General features: G+C 47.5%; 1 protein-coding gene across 4 annotated transcripts in view; it reads left to right on the forward strand.

Moving 5' to 3' along the window:
- The first annotated feature begins 3,705 nt into the window (after positions 1-3,705).
- The window catches only part of RXRG (retinoid X receptor gamma), a 38,471-nt gene continuing 22,420 nt past the window's right edge, over positions 3,706-19,756 (forward strand). The window contains exons 1-2 of one of the 4 annotated variants that reach the window (XM_062602194.1): positions 3,706-3,806; positions 3,882-4,014. In XM_062602194.1, the coding sequence (XP_062458178.1) occupies positions 3,921-4,014 (94 nt within the window). In that variant the 5' untranslated portion in view covers positions 3,706-3,806; positions 3,882-3,920. Of the gene's footprint in view, positions 3,807-3,881; positions 4,015-15,681; positions 15,788-15,816; positions 15,948-16,239; positions 16,353-19,756 lie in introns of those variants that run through there. The other 3 variants (XM_062602188.1, XM_062602187.1, XM_062602191.1) reach the window with 3 other exon arrangements.

Genomic DNA, 19,756 nt, shown 5'->3' on the forward strand with positions numbered 1-19,756 from the left:
AGGCATGGTGACGTCTGACATACAGACTGGCTAAAATCAGGGTTTGCAAGTCCTAAGTGCAACTATGTTTGTATTATAGTTTGCAAAGTGCTTTGGAGCAGCCCTGTGCCTGTTAGAACAGCAGCACACAGTGAAATAGGTTTCAACATAGACCAAGCAACCTATGCTATCAAACTAGCTGAAAAAGGAGGATCATGGGAGAAGCACCGTGGCTGTGATTTTGACACAATTGTACCATGTTCATACAGTCCTCATGACTCAATACTGGAGTAATGCAGGTTCACTGTGGAGATCTCTGGGCCTTGTGCAAAAGCAATGAATGAACAAGATACTAAGTTCCCATTAAGTTAATGGAGCTTGAACAAACACTTCAGGTTGAATGTAGGGGTTTGTGTTTTAGTGGGTCTGGGTATTGATAAATCTTCTCTTTCCCCTTCTTTCCACCAGAGCTACTGAAATAGCAGTGGTTAACAGGGAGAAATTAGGAACAGCAGTTCAAATCCCAAAGTGTGACTAGGATAGGTATTTGGAATGCCTATATGAAATACCTTCAAAGAGGTGATGAATATACGGCAGAAGCAAGGAGAGAGTGAAAAGCATATTTTATGCCTGTTTTTACACTTAGCTTATGTGTAGGTTTGAATGAAGAAGAACTGATGTGTGTCTGGTTTGGCTGATTGCCGAACATGCCATGGAAATCAGTGCCTATTGGTAGTGCCATTACCATTTCTGGGCTAGAAGAGCATTAGTTTGGTGCTGCATCTGAAGTAAAAAATTATCCCAACCCTAGTCTGCTCCTTGGGCAAGGAATTTGATCTGGTTCAGGTCTTTATGAAGACCTGGATGGCCAGCAGTGCTCTGCTGCACCTGTGCTCAATCTGCCTGCTGCAAAATGGGCTCTTAAATGGCATGAGCCAAGGTGAAGCCAATCTCATTTTGAAGCACTCTGGGTACACCCAAGATATTTCTCTGGTGCAGAGTGCTCTGTTTTCCTTTTCCCTGCTGCATGGTGTCCCCAGTATGCTGCAGCTTATGAGAAAGAAGGGGGTGTAAGGGATGCCCCAAGATGGGGATGGAACTCTGGTCTAGGATATTCTTGTGGGAGCCGAAGGGATGCAAGTTCAGAATAAATAAAAGATGGTGATTCTCTACTCTTTATTTACCTGTCCTCAGGAATGCTCTTCCCAGCAGCTCTCTCCCTCCCAGGGAGACAAAGGGGAAATCATGGTGGCAGCTCTAACTCGGGGTAAGGGCCATTTTCTGGAATGGACTTCTCCTAGACCGTTTGGAGCTTTATAGGCCAAACTCAAATCCTTAAACTTCACCAGAAAACAAACTGTCAATCAGGCTTAATGAGAACACTCCCAGGAAGCTCTGACTATGGAAGTCTACAGGCTCTCATTTGATGACAGTCAATAGCATTTTTTTTCCTCCTAACAAGGTTTCCTTAGAAATGGATCCACTGCTGAATCCTGGGTCTGCCTGCCATATCTGGGGGGACATCTGGTGTAAATTCTTCATTATTAGATTACATTAGTTGCAGCAATAATCATTCACATGGGATTATTACATCCAAGCTTGTCTCATTGCCTTTATCCTTTCACACATTGTTTTTCCTGAATCCCCTTCAAAGGGCTGTTGTGAGTCTGTGTTGGAGCAAGAAATTAACTTGTTAGTAATTTATGCATCATTTCCTCCAGCCACATGTATTTATGGAAAGATCAATATGAAATAATAAGGAAGTGGGTGGGTATTGTCACTGTGGGGCTGAAATAATTCCTTTGGTATTACTGTAAATCCTTCCCTCGCATATGAAAACCTGCAGTCCTGTCCATCATTAGCTTATTTTGCTAGACTATCAACAGAACACTGATTTGACTCCTTTGTGTGCTTGCACAGTTCATGTCCTGCTACTTCTGCTCACAGCCACACAAAGTGCTTTGAGTGGAGGTTTAAGGTTTTGAAATTGCAGTTTTTCATAGCCCTTCTTCTGGTTCCTGTCCTGTAATTAAAGCCATGCCACCTAACACTGGAGATTTGTTTCTGGAGTGGTTCCATGCTCTGGCAGCTGCTGTGGTATGTTAGGTCTGAGAAAGGGAAAGGGATAGCAAGTGGGATCCAAGCACCACAGTTCATGACACAGAAATCCTGCTGCCTGTGGGAACTGGGGAGGCGAAGCTGAGTGGATCAGAAAGGTCAATGGCAGGCTTGAGAGGATCTGGAGTCCCTGACTACTGATCTGACTGGTGGACAGCCCTTCCTGGGTAAAAACAGAGAAAAAGGAAGAGTTTGGATCCATCTTGCCCATGGCAGTGTAAGGATGTAAGAGGGGCAATACTCGCAGGGAGAAGACAGACAGCAGACAGAGCATGCTGTAAGAGGATGTAAGAGGGGCAATACTCGTGGGGAGAAGACAGACAGCAGACAGAGCATGCTGTAGTTCTATGGCTCCTAAAGAGGCCCAGAGTTGATGCCACAGGGTATCTTTCCATGTCCCTTTTCTCACTTCCTGGTTCCAATCCAGACTACCCCGCAGGGTTTCAGCTACATGAGAACTTGAATTTGAGGTATTTGTTGCAATTGCTGGTTAAGAATTTCCTGAAAGTGCAAGAAAAATCAAACTGGCAGTTCAGCACCATTGTTAGCCCTGTGGCTGTTTCTCTGGTGGTAGATGTCCTGGCACTTGGTACTGATGTGGAAGGGGCTGTGGGGCTCACTTTGGCTTTAGCAATGCTCTGTCTTCTGATCTGAGGGGATTACAGCAATGCAAAGGCTCCAATTTCTGAAAGTCTCTGGAAGAAGTCTTGCAATCACTCCACCCTGGGACTGGCATGTTTTGTTGCTGTAAATGTAGAGAAATCTGGGAGAGGGAGGCGGTTAAAAACCCCTATCAGGTCTGACTTGCATCCCAGAGCAATAGTCTTTGTGCAGTTGGGCTGGGCTGGGCAGCACAGAATGTTCCGGATGGGACAGAGAAGTCAGAGCAATCCTGCCCTCCACAACCCCGACGATGTTGACACAGCCTGAAGGGGAACACAGAGGAGACAAGATCATGAGATTATCAGTGCAGACTGGGGGGAGGAATGTCATTTGCTTGAAGTTCTTCTCCATCAGGACTGGCAGAATTCAGACATGGAGAGAAGGTACAAGCAGACACCCATGCATGGTTTGAGAGCATAACAGAGATAAAGAAGCTCCGGAACAAAGTCAGAGGCTCTAACTTCAGCACAAGAAAAAATGGTCACAGCACTATCTGTGTGTCTTCTGAAAGCCTTTTAGAGACATGGGTCTGTCCAGGTCATCTGCAAGCACTAGTGGCGCTCTCAGGAATGCATACAGGACATTGCTCCCTTGTCACCTGTGCCACAGGCCTCACTCAGCTTCAGTGAGGCAAAATCCAGCTATGCGTGGTCTCTGCTGGAGTCCAGTGGTGATGTGGCTAACACTACCACTTTCTTGATAGCAAAGTTTGTTATCAAATAGCATGGATAGGCTTGCAGATGAGAGAAGAAAGACCAACTGTCACAGAGAAGGAGGAAAGCAGATCTAAAATTGATGTTCAGACAGGAGGTCAGTTGTTTGCTTGGTTTAATTCCTTAGGAGCTGGAATTAGAAAAGAAATCACTTCCAGGAGACACTTTCCAGCCCAGGCATTTCAGACCAGCTCCTTTGCCTTGCAGGGCCTTTTGCAGGCAGCCTGTGCAGCCAGCCCTTCCCCTTGGCATTGCAACATCTCCCGCTTTCCAGAGAGACAGGAGCCCAAACAGCAAACACAGGTAACCCCAGCCCTGGTCAAGGTCTGGGAGGTAAATTTGTAACTTAGGACAGATTGAGAGGATGCTTCTTTGTAACATGTAAACAGTCATTTCTTCCTCCAACAGGCCAGCAGGGCTGAGACAGCTGATCCCAAACCTCCCTTCATGGTTGAGTCTGCTGAAGAGACAGGACACCGGTTGGAAATGCAGCCGGGCACACAGTCTTATTCCCTGGAGACGGGCTCCTTCCCTCACTTCTGTAAGTCCTTCCCCTGACCCTGTGCAGATCGGCTGCGCTGAGCAGCAGTGTGGGCTCAGCTGCAGGCTGGGCAGCTGCACGGAGGGGTGGTAGACACCGCTGTGGCCATTGCCACGTGCCAAGAGCCAGAGGGGTTGCCCAGCCTCCTGGGCATGCTGCTGCTATAGGAATAGGTGCTGGCTGAACAGAGCCTTTACGGGAGTGTAGCACTGTGCTGTGCTCTCCATTGCAGGAGAGAAAGTTCAGTCTAGACACTGGGAAAAGCTATTTCACAGGAGTGGCAGCTTTGTCTCTGATTTGATTTAGGACAGGAAGATGGCCAAGATGAGCTTGCAGGTCTCTTCCAGACCTGTTTTCTATGAGTCTGTGCTTTCCTCCCACAATGGAGGGAAAGAAAAGTGTTCAGAGTGTGGAAAGGGATACTGTATTTACAGGTGAGAGTTGTGATGGTGTACACTAAAGGTGTTCTGGGGATCAGCTAATAAAAGTTAATAAAAGACAGTGGAAGATACATGTAAAGCTCGTCAATAATTTTCCATGGGAATAATACTTCTTAAAAGCGATGTTCCTCCAAAAACTCTCCTGGGTAAATACTGATTTTGTCAAATATATTTAATACGTGTGTGTATGTACAGAGTGAGAGAATTCGAGTGGGAAAATACTAATTGTCTAATTTCAGATCTGTTTGGACCTAGTTTGTGTTTTGACCTGACCCAATGTGTTTTGACCTGTGCCAGTGCTTCACTACCTCTGCTGCATATGAGCATATATGTATGAAATATTGTGATAAAAAGGAATATATTTACCTTTTTATATTTCCAAGTCACATAAAGTTTTAAGCAGCAGCTTCTCTTGCTGCTTTCTTAGTAAATATGTCACATATCCATACCTATATAAAGTTTGATTAGTATCAGCTGATACACTATTTGTCTGATTCCTGTATATCAGATAAACCAGTGGCACAACACTGGAATTGATCTAGTTGGATGCAAAGTAACTTTTGCACCAGGGGATGAACCCTGGGAATTGAAACCCAGCTGTCTTGAGCAGATCAGAGGGCTGGAAGGACTGTAGAGAGGGCAGGGATTGCTCCCAGAAGACCAGGAGATGTTAACTGGATGCAAACAGGTAGGCAGCTGATAAGGTAGCAGGCAGTAGGTAAGCATTTGGGCTTGCAGTGAAGTTGCTTTCTCCTTCTCTCTGTGTCCCTTCCATCTGCTGCACAGACCATGGCTAGTGCATTTCCACATTGGCAGAACCCATGTCATAACTGGGACATGGAGGAATCATTGTGTCCTAGGTTCAGCAGTAGCAGTCATTTTACTCCTTCTTAGTAGCTGGTGCAATGCTGTATTTTTGACTTTCAGCCTGGGAACAGTGCTGATAATGCTGATGTTTTTAGTTGCTGCTCAGTAATGCTTACTCTGACCAAGGACTTTCTGAGTCTCATGCTCTGCCAGGGAGGAGGGGAAGCCGGGAGGAAGCAGAGACAGGACACCTGACCCAAACTAGCCAAAGAGGTATTCCATACCACAGCATGTCATGCCCAGTATATAAACTGGGGGCAGTTACCCAGCAGGGCTAGATCACTGCTCAGGTCCTGCTGGGTATCGGTCGGGAGGTGGTGAGCAGCTGTATTCTCTTCCCTTGTTATTTTCCTTACCATTATTATTATTGCTGGTAGCAGTATTGGTTTGTGTTATACCTTAGTTACTGGAGTGTTCTTATCTCAACCTGTGGGAGTTACATTCTTTTGATTCTCCTCCCCATCCCTTTGGGAGCAGGGGGGATGAAAAGGAGCGAGTGAGCAAGTGACTATGTAGTTCTGAGTTACTGACTGGACTTAAACCACGACACATTGTAAGTTTCAAAAATCTATTATTTTTTTTTTCTTTTTGTAAGTACTCCCAGGGTCAAACTCCATCAGTTCTGGAAGATTCTCTAGCTTTTTACTGGGGTGACTCACTTTGTACATGAGAAACTCCGGCAAATGCCTGGCTGCTCACAGCTCTGTTTCTTACAGAAACCTGGACAGATATGTGTGTGTGGAAGTGAAGGACAGAGACAAAATTTTGTTCTAGTCTGAGAGATCTAAAAAGACGATCTGGGTCATGACAGCCAGAAAGGCATCCATCCTGCCAGGTTTCTCTCATCCCTCAGGACAAAGGAAGGCTGCATAAGATCTCTGCCTGGGGCTCAGCCTCAGACTGAGTTTCAGTCCTAGTCCCCAAACTCTGTTTGTTGTCTGGAAGTGATCTGCAAAGGATTTGTCACCAGCTGTAGCCAACAGAGCCCAGTTGAAGTCTAGCATGTGCTGCCAAAATCAGCTTGCAGGTACTCACTGGTTAGACCCCTCCACTCTGCATCTGTCAATAAAGCGAGCATCCTTCGCATCCTGACTTTTCCCAGCTGACCTTTTTAAGCACGGTTGCAGGTTCTGCCCGATCTTCCCTTTGACAGATCTGAAGATTTATTCTGAACTTTGCCGAGGCAATTGGTTTATGGGAGAGATCAGCAACCTTTCATGGGTGCAGGGCTGGCCTGCCTTTCTGTTCTTCAAAGACAAGCTCACGCACACCTGAAACACTTACAGGGAGCTGGGAGAAGCTGCCTTTACAATGGATGAGATGGCCCCCTTCAGACAGGGTTCTTGGAGGTGGTTTTTGCATAAGAAAGAAACTTCTTCACTGAAGTCAGGGAGCTGGCAAATCAGAGGTGACTGAAACAACAGGAACAAATTCTACTGCAATTTTTATGTAACTCCAGTGACATTCTAGGGGTAAGACTTCCTTGCTGGCTTACTCCTTCCAGCAGAGAGGAGACAGTAAAAGCCCTTACATTAGCTGATAAGGGGTTTTCTCTAGGCTAGACCTAGAGTGCTGTAGTAGGCATTATTGCAGTAACAGCAGTAGTGAAAAGGGTGGGGGTTGTTCTTTGAAAGTGTTTTGAGTCTCCTCTTGATCTACACTTCAGCTGAAAACCCAAGTCGAGCTGCCAGGGGCTTTTTTACTGAGAGGGTGAAGCTAGGAGGAGGGTTTGGTGTTAGAAGTATCTTCTCTTGCTGTAGAAAAGTAGCTTACTGGGGTGTTTCAGGAGTTGAGCTGAAAGTCATCACTAGGTATGTGATGTTCTGGTCTTCCCCTAAGTCTCTTGTGCTGAGCAATAGCCTACTGCTAAGCAGGAGGTGCCTCTCTAGGGAGGTGTGCTGGGCTGCCCTTGAGAAGGGGGAGGATGGAGGGCAGGGTGATATCTCAAGGTTCATCCACATGTGACAGTAATGGCAGAGGGGAAATCTCCAGGAAACTGCAGTAATGCAATAAATGAGAGCAAACCTGAATGTTCCAGGATCAGGGTTGGGGGGAGGGGGAGGCAATGTGGTGGAGCAGTGCATTGCTGTGCCCTGCATCACATAGGTGTGCACCTGAAAAAGCCAAGTAGCACTATGGTGGCTCTGACGTGCCAAGATATCAATGCCTGCTCTGAGCTTGAGTTGGTGGCTGCTGAGCACAGCTCTGTCCTCAGATGGGCCTTCCTCCCTGTTGGTTTTTTTGCAGTGCTCTTGATTGCTTTCTTGTCATGGCTTTTCAATAGGAAGCCTTTGACATGATTCTGGCAGAAATTGCTCTCACCTTGGCTTGCCTCTTCTTCGTTTTTTTCAGAAACATTGTTGGATCCTGAACAAGACATTTTGGGGCCAGGTCCTGGATAGCCCATTTCCTGTGAGGGGTGTCAGAGGTGTTAGCTGTGGTGTGAGGAGGCCAGGCTGCCTCCACACCCAACTGTCAGAAGTCCTATGCTGTGTGATTTTTACAAGGGCTTTAGCTATAATTTTTGGCACGAGTTACATTACTGTATTTATATATATATTTATTACAACAGTAAAGCATCTGTTTTCAGTGCTTTGATGAAGAGAATCATTACACTGCAAATCTAGTTGCAGAAGCTGTGTTCAGAGACTGAAGGAGACTTAGGGGTGGATTCTCCTCTCGTTGGCACCAACCCTGCTGGGCTTGAGGGCATGAAGTTGAAGTGCACAAGCAATCCGGGTCTCCTAAAAACAAACAAGATCTGAGTTTGCAGTCCCTCAGCGCCCTGGGGAGTATGTGATATGTCTGCTGCAACCCAGAGCAAAAGAATCAGCTAAGGAGTTTGGCTGTTTTGAGGTGCAGGCTCACTCTTTTCCCCTTGGGTCCATCTCCTTGGGATCCCCAGCTAAAAGAATGGCATCAGAGGAAAGATGGCTTGGGCTAAGAGCTGGGGCCCATACTTTCTGGTCCTTGGCATAGGAACCAGCAAGGTTACAGGAGGATACAGCAGCGTTTTGGGAGGAAGGCTGCCTCTGTGTGAGGCTGGCCCTGGGGGCAGTGAAGGAGTTAAAAGCCCAGCCGTTCTGCCCAGTCTGGTTTGCCTGTAATAACCAATTAACAAAGTGTAATTGTGCAAATCCATATGTGGCAGTAATTACCAGGGAGATTAATGGATTCCTTCCTTTCTAAGCAGACCACACCACAGCTTGCCAGTTCCCCCACCACCTGAAAGGATTTGGTGAGGGGGGAAAGCAGGAGCTGCTCTTCCCTGGACACTCTGTGATGAAGCCAAGCAGACAGGGAGGCCCTGTGGGGACTGCCCAGTGCTTGTTTAAATACTCCTTTTCATCTTCCTGCATTTCCTTACATACAGCTCGCTGCTCCCTGGCTCAGACCCGGCCTCATGAGGACAGTTCGTGCCCAGCCTGCCGGGTCCGGACTGCCGTGTCCCTGCCGTCTCCATTGTCCATTCATTCCCTGCTCCCCTTTCCCCTGTTTAGCACTAATTGCTGCAGAATATGGCGTTTGTTTCCCCTTTTCTTTTGTAGCTTTGTTATTTTTGTTGCAGTGGGTAATCCAGCAAACTGTTAAAGGCATACACAAAGTGAGGAGGGGACAGCAGGGTGCTCAGGGAAGGTTTTCAAGCCAGGCAGTGGGGTTGCATTTGTGGGATGGCAGCTTGCAGGCAGGCTGGGCCTGACACATCCTTTAGGATGGGTTTTCTTAGGGTTATATAGCCACAGAATACAGTGAATGTTTCCCCCTCCAAATGCTGTGGGTGGGGAAACAGGGCCCTGAGCCCTGCTGAGGGAGAAGCGGCTGCATTTGTGGACCTGTCCCCTGGCAAGTCACCACCTGGGCAGCACAGACTTCTCCACAGTTGCACCTTGGGCACTTGAGATGCAAAACTGCCTGTCCCACTTGGCAGCCTTGGCCAGCCTTCTCCCCACATCACACGTGGATCTGAGCCCTGCTGACCCATGGTGCAGAGGGAGCTGGAAAGAGCTCAGCCCTGTTTCTGAGCTGGGCGATGATCCCTGCCCTGACAGATAGCTCGTGCAGAGAGTCACCCTGTGGGGAGGGCTGATGTGCTGGCTATGGAGACATCCGTCTATGGCTGCACGCACAGGGCTGCAGGTGCCCTGGGGGTGGCTGAGCTTGCTCAGCTGGGGATCAAGCAGGTGGATGGGGAGCCAAAAGCCCTTTAGAACCTGGGATGGCAGGGAATGATCACATATCACATCTTGCATCAAACATCCCTGCATCCTTGCTTCCTTGCTGCCTTCTTCTTCAGGCCAAAAAAGGTGATGTTGGGGGTTGAGTCTGCGTCCATGATTTTTTTATTTTTATTTTTTTTCCCCCTGTGTGTAGGCTGGGACTTGGACTTGGGGTAGGCCAGAGCTGTGTGGGCTGGGTAAGAGCATCCCACAGGTGTAAAAAGCAGCCAGGCAGAGCCAGGCCAAAGGTCCATCTTGCACATGGTGAATGCAAGATGGAAGGGGGGGGAATGCAGGGGAAGTAGGAGCAGGGTGTGCTTGAGTGATCTCCCTCCAGCAGGTACCTCCTGGCAGCCTCTGCCCTGAAGTGTTTGGCGTTTTCCATCAGCGATAACTGTGCAGGTCCAAGACCAGCTGCCCCCAAAATCTGTAGTGACATCTGCGCAAACATCCCTGCAGAGCACTGGCTGGTCCCTGTGCTGTTATTCTCTGGCAGTCCTCGCCATGTTCACTGCGTATACATTGTGATGGATGTAAATGACCTTTTTCTTATTGCTGACTTGTTTCAAAGGCCAGGAATGGGGAGGTTTGGGAAGATTCTTGTCTGGAGGTGATAGGAATGCACAGAAAGGTGCACCTTCCTGGAGGACTGGGAAAAATGGAGAGCCTGGAGAAAGATGCTGGGTTTGGGTTGGCTTGCTCAGGATTCTGGGAGCCAGCCTGCACCAATAACTGGGTTTCCAGCCAGAAAGATGAAATGGAACAGCTCTTGGGTATTGCAAACTGGATGGCGTTTTGTCAGAGAGCTGTATCCATTGGTGTCATCTGAGGCCCCTGACTCTTTTAGCTCTTCTGTTTTACCTGAACGAGTATTCATCAATACTCATCTTCCTTGCTTCTGTGTCATCCTAGGTTAGAGGTTATGTGTGCTAAAGCATGGCATGTAAACATAACTCCTGGATCCTCTCTGCTTGTGAGAGCTTGAAGTAGCCCGTATCTTGGTGGAGCAGCCTTCCTGGAAGGCTTTCCCACCTGGCACAGGTGCCCGGGGGATTCAAAGAAATACCCAGGGCACTGAGGGATGTGTCTTGCACAATTTTTGTGATGCTTGAAGTGTTGGGTCTTTGCTGCCCTGGATTTTAGGCTCCAGGACCATGGGATATAGCAGATAGCTGTGATTAAAAAGCCTTATTAATGAAATAAGCCAGGAAGACTGACACTGTGTGTGTATGTCTTGGCTCTTAAATGTCCAGAGTTTCCTATGGGAACAATCCTTGACCTGTGCTGATTCCCAGACTGTGCTCAGGAACCATCTGATGGACAATGCCAGGCACTGAGTTATTAGCCGGCAGGATGCTGGATCATACCCTGGAGTTGGTGAATTTACTCGTATAGATTAGTCTTTGGGGCTGTGCTGCTGGTCTGGAAATTTTAAGACCTGAAAAGGGACTGGGCTCAAATTTTGCAACTGGGTTATGTCTAGTTAGCAGAGGAGACAGCTCTATGTTGGAGAAGCTGCCCTGGGATCTTCAGGGATTTCTTGAATAAGCTGACTTAAGTCAGTGTACATCAGCACAGTGCCAGTATTCAAACATGTATTGCTGTGCCCACATCATCCCATGTTTTTGCTTCTGCTGTGCAGAGGCTGCTCCTACTGCTCAGAGGATCAAAAGGACAGGGTCAAAACATGTGGGCAGGTGCTCACTTCTTTCTCTCCCTTTCTACTGGGTATGCAGAGAGGTGGTATTTGACAGTGCCAGCAAATGTCATTCCACGTTCCTGCAAATTCTTCACGTGCTTGCTTGTCACTGCTGTGCTGTCTTGGCTCCTTGTGGTGTGGTCCGTGCTTGTCTTGATCTAGAGCTGTTCCATTCTTTCAGGCACAGGGAATTTTTTCATGCTCCCATGGCTTTAAATACCAGTGGATTTTCCATTTGGTACGGGGGAGCATGTGGCTTTTGAGATGATCTGTTTGAAAGGCAATGGAGGGCATTGATGAGGAAAGCGATGTTCCCTCTAGCTGGATCCTTACCTGCCCCTAGGCTGCACAGGGAGGTGAAGGGTTTTAAATAGTTTCGGCAGGGAAACACTAAGAGAAACTGATCTCATGGGAGAATATTTTGGCTGAGTTTGACATTGTGTTAGTCTCCCTTCATCTGCCACTGGAAAGTGAGTCCCAGGGGATGGACAGCTGCTATAAAAGATGAGAGAGGTGTAACTGTCCGTTAAAGGCAAAGAAATGGTTCAGTGCCCTGAATGTCAAACAAACCAGGGTGGCAGAGTCTTGAACTGATGTTGGTTGGATCTATAAGGAGATGATCACAAAAGGAACCTGTTGGTTTTCTGTGAAGTGGAAGTCTGCATGGCTTAGGGGACATATAAAGAGTGGAGTTGGCTGAGCCATTAGTGGAGCCAGAGGCAGTGAGAGCTGAGGTGAGGTCTTTGTATCCCCCTCCTTCTGCCTTTTTTTTTTTACAGCTCATTAATGAGGGTTATGTTTGTGCTTCAGTTCATCTTAAATGCATTTTGACCCTCGTGCTTGAGCAGCAAGACTTGATAGTGCTTCATTTCTTCCAGTTGCCATGCCTAGGCTGTTTCTCTGGGCCTGGTATTTGTGGAGAAGCTGTATAGGTATGTTTTTGCAGCACAGGGAGTGTCTCTGCACAAAAATGTGGTCTGGTTTATTGTTTGGTTTTTTTTTTTTCCGTGTTTTCCACCCACTGGTGACTCAGAGGTGTTATAGGTATGAGCTGGAGGCTTGCAGTGTGCTGGGTTGCTGCCTTAATAGTGCTAGCCCGGGGTTGCTGGATCAGAGTATTTGTTCCAGGACTTGCCTGAAACTCAGTATTGCTCAGGAGAGCCATCCCCAGGAAGTTCATGTCATTACAGAAACACATAACGTCTGAGCATCAAAGACAGCAAAGCACTGAGAAACCTACCTCTCCATCTTTCAAGCAGACACTCTGGTTTTAGCAGTAATTTTGATTTCCCTTACTGCTCTCCTTGCTAGGATTTTATTTCCTTTCTCTCTTGCCTAATGGAATCAAATCTACTGACATCTACTAGGCTGAAATCTACTAAAAAATGGTTAATGAGCCAGTGGTGTCTGCAGAAGTGAAGTGGAGGTGGGATCCAGATGAGCTGCCTGGCTCCTGAGAAGCTGCAAGTATCCTGTGAAAAGGCAGCAGCCCCACTATACCCCTGTGACTTATAGAAAATGTCTTGTTGCTGGAGCAAGGACTAAACCATGAAGACTGCTTGGGAATTGCTGACTGAAGCTGTGCCTAGGCAATATGGTAGATGTGACTTTTGGGCCCTTGGTCCAGATCAAAAGCTCTGTGGCCATGTGATGCAAAGTGCTAACTGGTGTAAATGCCTTCAGCTTCAGATCTCTTTAAGGAATAGTAATGGGCCAACTTGATAAGGCAGGATTTTTCCTGTGTCAGATACACTGGCTGCCAGAGAGCACATTGCATTGTAAATGTAAAAGTGCAGGAGAGACAGGAATAATTCAGTGAAAGCTGGAGCCTTTGCTGTGGCATTAATGTGACAGTGTGCAGCCAGACACTTGCACCAGATCCGGGCAGTGCTCAGTGGAGAAATGCACTGTGAGGAAGCTTGAAGTTGTGACCTTGCTGGCTTGGAGAGAACATGGGATAGAAATCCAAAGGTATGTGCTGATCTCCCGTCTCTCGTTGCAGATCAGAGGGGTCTGAGATGAGGTGTGTTAAGGTAGAGATCAGTCTTCTGAGCTTTCAGGGCCAGGCTACTGTGGCTGGGATTTCGGGTATTGGGCTGTGGCTGGTGATGGCTACTGTGCCCTCAGCCATGAAGGTATTGGTACAAGGTCCTGATGTGAAGCTGTTTCTGTTGGATGCCTCCAATTCTCCCTCCCCTGAGAAAGGTGCTACTCAGAGCAGAAATAACCCCTGTTACCTTGAACTCCAAGATATCTGCGTTTGCCTGTCTGGTATAAATAGACCATCTAAGGCAGCTGAATGTGATGGAGATTGACAGGTTGTCTCTGGAGTTTTGCACTTGCTGAAGCAGGAAGAAATGTAAAAGCATGAACATGGGGATGCACAAAGCGAGAGTAGCAGCAAAGCCCCAGCTACACAACAGACTGTAGCATTTTCCATGCAGGTGAAAGGTCTTCGTGGCCTTGTGCAGAGTAGTGCTGTAACAAGACTTTCCAGACCCTGTGCTGAGCTCTCATGGCTATCATGCAAGGTCCAATGCAAGGTCCAGCAAATACTTTATGTGGCTGGGCTGTCCCCTGTCAGCTGTGTCCATCCAACTCAGGCCCTTTCCAAGGAATATAGTGTGCTCACAGAAATCTAGGTTTCCCAGCAAAAGAGAATGACAAATAGAGCAGGATCCAGAAGGAAAATAAATAAAAAGAAAGGCTCTTTGAAATGACTTCTGCAGAGAAAGATGAAGGAACTGAGTTTCACTGAGGTTGTTTGTTTCTGGGTAGTCAGAGAAGCCCTGAAATCAGTAGAGATTTTTTGTGAATAAGGTGTGGGTATTTTGGTTCTTTTTAGAGTACCTGTCCTTGCAAGCAATAATGCAGGGTTAACCTGGTCAAGGAACAATCTTCTGTTAAAGTATTTCCTCTGAGAAATGGTTGTTGTGGGAAAATGGCAAAATCGTGGCAGTTGCAAGAGCTGTGTCTCCTAAGGTTTCCCTGAGAACTCTTTTTTTAGAAGATGAAGACATCTTGGTCTTCTGGGTGTAACTTTCTTTGAACATAGCTGTTCCAAGGCATTTTGCAGACATCTCAGCTTCACACCATGTATACACCAGGGTTAAAGAGGGGCTTGCTTTGAAATGACAACCTGTAGGTCTTCTGACACTCTGGAAAGTTTGCTTGCAGGGTGGTATCATGGAGGTACCAAGTGAATGTTTTCTTCACCTGTCCTTTGAAAGCTCCTTGCTGAACATTAAATGACACACTGGTTAACTTTAAGAGCTGAGTGTTATTTCTCACCAAAATCTCTGGACAGAAGGTCAGAGACCTGCCTTTGGATCTGAGTGTCTTTAGCCCTTACTCACAGAAATTCTGGCTTCATTGTGTCCTCATCCAACCTGGAATATGGGTTTTATAGCCCAGATTTATAGCAAGTTTGCTACCTTGCACCACTGACAAGAGAAGTCAGGGGCTTACCTTCAAGTGCAGAGGGATGTGTGACTCTCCCAGTTTGCACTATTGTGGTTCCTTTTTTGTCTCTATGACCTTTATTCCATTTAAGCTAAAAAGGTGGAATGACTTGTGTGAAAATGGGGGGGTGAGCGATGAGCTCCCAAGCCCTGAGCTAGCTGTTGATTAACTCAACTATTGTGTCTCAATACAATGCATTCCCAAACCCCTACCTGGTGTAGCACAGATCTCCTGTATTATGGGCTTGCTTATTCCCATGTGAACCCAACCCAAAGTAATGGATGCTTTTGACCAAAAAAAAGTATTTTCCAGAGGATCCAAATGGCTATCTTTTGGTTCCACCTTCCCAGGAATACTGCATGCTTTTCCATGATGCTACCACTGCTGACCTTTCTGCTCTGGCAAGGGGGAGTTGCGGGGAAGCACATAGGCAGTGATTCTTCACTGTTACAAAGGCTGGGATTGTTGGCAGCTTGACGCCCCAGAAAGTGTCTAATTGACTTGACTCTCTCTAGCTGGGCTCTGAATGGATTTTCTGCCTCAGGATATCTCGGCATTATAGTGGACCTGTTGTTTTTGCTTCTCGCAGGGTATTAAAAAATGCATTGTTGAAGCAGAAAGCGTGAGTCAGAACGGATGTGTGGAAGGAGCTGCCTGTTGCCCCATGAATAAGTGCCAGCACAGAGGAGTGGAGTGAGACGGGGTCACCTGCCATCCACAGATAGTGGCTGAAAAGTTTCTTGGAGCATCCTATAGAATGAGCTTGTCTTGATGGTATAGATGACATATTCAGAAATAGACAGATATAAACCTGCTCTTTGCACCTCAGATAAGGAGCATCAGCATTAAGATACCTCTTCTAGCAATTTTGCAATGTTTGTCTATTCCAATGCATCTCCAGGTGCCCTCTGGGCTGGGAAGAAGACTTGCTCATGTATCTCTCACCTTGTCATCTGGCACTGGCGCCTGGCAGCATCTCACCTGCAACTGTGTCAAAATGTGCTTGTGCCACCACTGGTGCCTGCCTGGGGAGATAATTCTCTGGAGTAGTGAGCAGCTGGGTCCTGCAACAAGCAAAGCTGCTGGAGGTGCTTATGCAGGCATAAGAGGATTTGGTGACACCTCTGATTAGGGTTGAGGGCCTCATTATGGTGCTGGTAATTGAAGGTCTCACAGGGTTCAAACAGCCTGGGAATTATCTGCCCTCAGAGGCTGCTCTTGGCTGCATGGGATTGTGCTTTCTGCAAGGTAAGCAGTGCCCTCCCTGAAGCAGACTGGTTCTGGGAATGGTGGCCCATGCCCTCCAGAACCTTGGGAGGGGACCCACATTGGGTGGCAGCTGTAGGGCTCAGGTACAGATGGGGAAAGCCTGCGGAAAAGAGGGCAGGCTGTGTTACTTCAGGTGTGTTTGTGGTTCTGCTGTTTGAATATGCTGCTGCTGGTAATTGCATTAGCCCTATGGGGCTCTGGGGCTAATTTCATTAGCCTGGTGTCTGTAGTTATTGCTTTACAAGAGACAGCAGTGAGAAAGGGCAGGGCTGGGTGGAGGAGGGCTGATGCATTAGATTCCTTCCTCTTCATCTCCAGGGAATCATAGGGCCACCTTGATTTTGGTGACTTTCTCTGTCTCAGGCCAATGTTGACCTGCAGCAGGTAGATGAGGTTGGGTCAGTCCATCAGTTAGCCCCGAGAAACCCAGTTTCAAGTCCCTGCTCTGCTACTGACTTCCTCTTTGCCCCTGAGCATGTCACCTGTTGTCTGTTTGTCCTCCTTTGCAGGCATGCAGGGAGGGCAATGGGCGTTTTGGCTCCTGGGGCACTCAGCCTCTTAGTCCCTATTGCACTTCACTAGCCATGTAAAGGGAGCTCCAGCTCTAACACCAACACCCTATGGGCAGTGAGTCTTCTCAGGGACTCTCTAGCTCTGAAGCAGTGTCAGGAGGAATATGTATGTGCAGTTGTAAGGTTATGAGGGCTGCAACCTTTTTATTTGCTTATGCTGTTGCCACATGCATGACCAAAGAATGCCTCTGCCTTTAAACAAAGATTTGATGGACTGATGGGTTTCGTGGTGATGTTTGCAGTTTTCCTTGTTCAATCCAATGTGCAAGGATAAGGGACCTTATTTACTCTCTGGCTTTTCTGGTTCTGTGGCAGAATGGGAGAGGCTTTCACATGTTTAGGGTCTGGCTCCAGAGACTAGCGTTCCAAAAGGCTTGGTGGAGTAGTACTGGGCGTTCTTTGAGGTGTTATTCCAACACACTGCTGAAATGCTGGCTGCAGGGAAATGGCTTTGGAAAGCTAACTGAGAGGTAAGTCAGTGACCCCACCACAATGTTAGTATCTCAGTTGGCTTGAATCAGCACTGCTTTGTTGGGAGTCCCACTCTGACTGATGCTCTCAAGGTGTGGTTGCTGGGTGGCAGTCAGCAGCACTAAGTCCCACCTGGATGTGGCATGGCAATGTTATTCCTTCCTAAAATAATAGTAGCAGTTATTTTTTCTCCTTTTACTTAACGGTGTGTGTGTGGTGATAAAACAGAATTCAATAATTTGGAGCAGTGACCTGTGCTATTATTTCTAGTAGAAATTGGGGATCTGCCTCTGTATGCTCCTGCAGCACTTGCTGAGAGACTGGGCTGGTTCCTGGAGTCTGTCACAGACTAATTTGAGTACTGATTTGAGCCTCTCCGTACCCCAAAACCCATGGTGGACCCCTAAATGTGTTGCCTGATGCTCGCTTTGCCTGAGGAAAGGGCCTGGTGGGGTTTCCTTGGAGTTGCTCAGTATGTGCATGTGTTCTGCAGCACTAAGCACTCACTAACCCAGATCTGCTAAAAATCAATAAAGTAATCCACTTACTGCTTGGGACTGCCAGCCTTTTTAAGGAGCTCAGAGATGTTTTGTCTTATTTCCTCTCCCCTTTCTTCTAAGCTGGGAGAAAGAAAAGAGGGCTGGGAAAGGGGGTGCTGGCAGAGTTGGACTAAAATCAGGCTGTTTGCTCTGGACAGATCAATAAAAATAATTCCCCACTAAAACTTCATTAGCATGGAATTAAAGCTGCTGAGATCCCATGTAGTCAGTAAGTATGGTACTGCTAAATCTCAGCACGGTTGGTGCTTAAATGCAAAGCTGCTTTGTTGCTCACACCTCTCTGTCCCAGTGCTGCTGGGGCTCAATGGGCTCTGCAGCCACCTCTGCCTCACTGCTGCTGGGTGAAGGCACAGCCCTCTCATCCAGCCTGAGGGCAAGGGACAAGCCAGGCTGGGACTGTAGTAAGGTATAACTCAAGCAGGTGGAAGTAAAACTGCTGGGCAAGAGAGGATTTGTCTTGAAATAGTGACTCAGTTCTGAGTGCTGGTGGGCACTTTAAGACTGAGGATAGATGGCCCCCAGTTAGATGCATCTCTGTGGGGTGATGGACAATTGATGGGAAAAGTCTCTGGGTGGACAGACAGGCTTCCCACCATGCCAGAGTTATCCTCTGACACTGGATAATAGAAACATCCCTCTGGCAGGCTGCACATGGGGCTGCACAAAGTCCCTCTCTTCTGTGGAAGCCTTGGGTCTTATTGAGGGTGTGTGTGTGAAAATCACTTATTTTTGTAGCAGATTTTTTGTTGGGGTTTTTGATAGAAAAATGTTTCTTTCAGTCTCATCACAGAGGAAACTTGACCTGCTGATAAATCTAATTTTCTGTCCAAAGATTGAAACAAGCCACCTTGCAGGCCGCTTCTTTGCAGCACTCTGGGTCTCTGCCCGGGGGTCTTGGAGCATCCCTGCTCTGTGCCTAGCTCTTGCCTCCTGCCCCTAAGGAGGATCCCAAGTGTGGCTGTTAAAGGACAGCACCAGAGGCAAAGTCGGTGTTATCCTGAAATAGCAAACTTTGCCTAGAGGTTAGAAATCCCTGTGGTTGCCAGAGATCTGATGCCACTTGGATTAGGGCAGGGTGGAGATGGTTTTGGAGGAACCTATGGGTGTGTGAGTGCATGGCCAGGTGACTGAGGGGGTGGTACCCACTGAAACAGGAGCTGTGCCTATGGCTTCTGCACCTGGATGCTGCTGTGAACTCTTGGAGGAGGACTGTCCCTTGCTGAGGACATTTGCTGGGGAAGTCCTTGTTGTATGTTGGTGTCGTGGCAGGGCAAAACGTGAGCTCAGCTGAACAGGGAGAGGGATGGGACATGGCACCACACAGTCAGATGCTGCTGTATTATGCTCTTGTACTGGCTATCAAACCCTATGGTCTTCCTTCCCCATAGTTTGAAACTTGTGGCCTGTGAGCGGGGCATGTATGCATGCTGCTCAGCTGCCTTTCCTCCTCTGAAATAGTTCTGCAGTGCCATTAGTGTTTGTGCAGTAAACCAAACGAGATGTGAACAGTGGCCAATAGAAAATATGAGAGCAAATTCTTCTGTTTGTATTCCCCCTGCAAGACTGCAGTTACTTGTTTGGTTTTGGGTTTTTTTTCCGTTAGTAGAACCTTCTTTGAATACTAATCTTACCTTTTTTTATTTTTAATTTTTTTTCAATTTTAGTTTTTTTAACTGTAAGAAAAACCAGTGCATCTATACCTGGGCTCCAGCTTATGGGCTATGCAGGATGCTGGTACTTGTTTAAACCCCCTGGTTAGAGAGAAATGGGTATGGCAATGCCTGAGAAAGAAGCAAGAAACAGAGCTAACAAGGGTAACCTTTCCTTCTCCTGCACAAGCATTACCTCTATGCTGACAGCACCTCAGCATCTGCATGAGCTGCTGCTGGATGCTGTGAACAGCTCTGGGCTGGCATATTGCATGCCTTCCCCTTGTACGGTGCTTAGTGCCAAAGGGCAGCATGGGCCCTTGGGTGACCTGGAGGGAGCCAAGAGCCAGCAGGCCCTTGAAGAATGCCAAACATTCTAATCTGTTGTTCTCCCTTCCTTTTGCCTTGCTGCTTGCATGGCATGCTCCCCATCCTGTATTTGGGGGTGCTTTGTGGTCTCCCTGGAAAGGCAGAGCCCCTTGTTAGCTCTGTGTCTTCATTCTTTGCCACATGGCTCGTGCCAGTGGCAAGGCTGT

This window comes from Pezoporus occidentalis, unplaced genomic scaffold (genome assembly GCF_034315485.1).
Source record: "Pezoporus occidentalis ecotype Australia unplaced genomic scaffold, CSIRO_AGI_Poc_V1 ctg76, whole genome shotgun sequence".
Taxonomy (NCBI): Eukaryota; Metazoa; Chordata; class Aves; order Psittaciformes; family Psittacidae; genus Pezoporus; species Pezoporus occidentalis.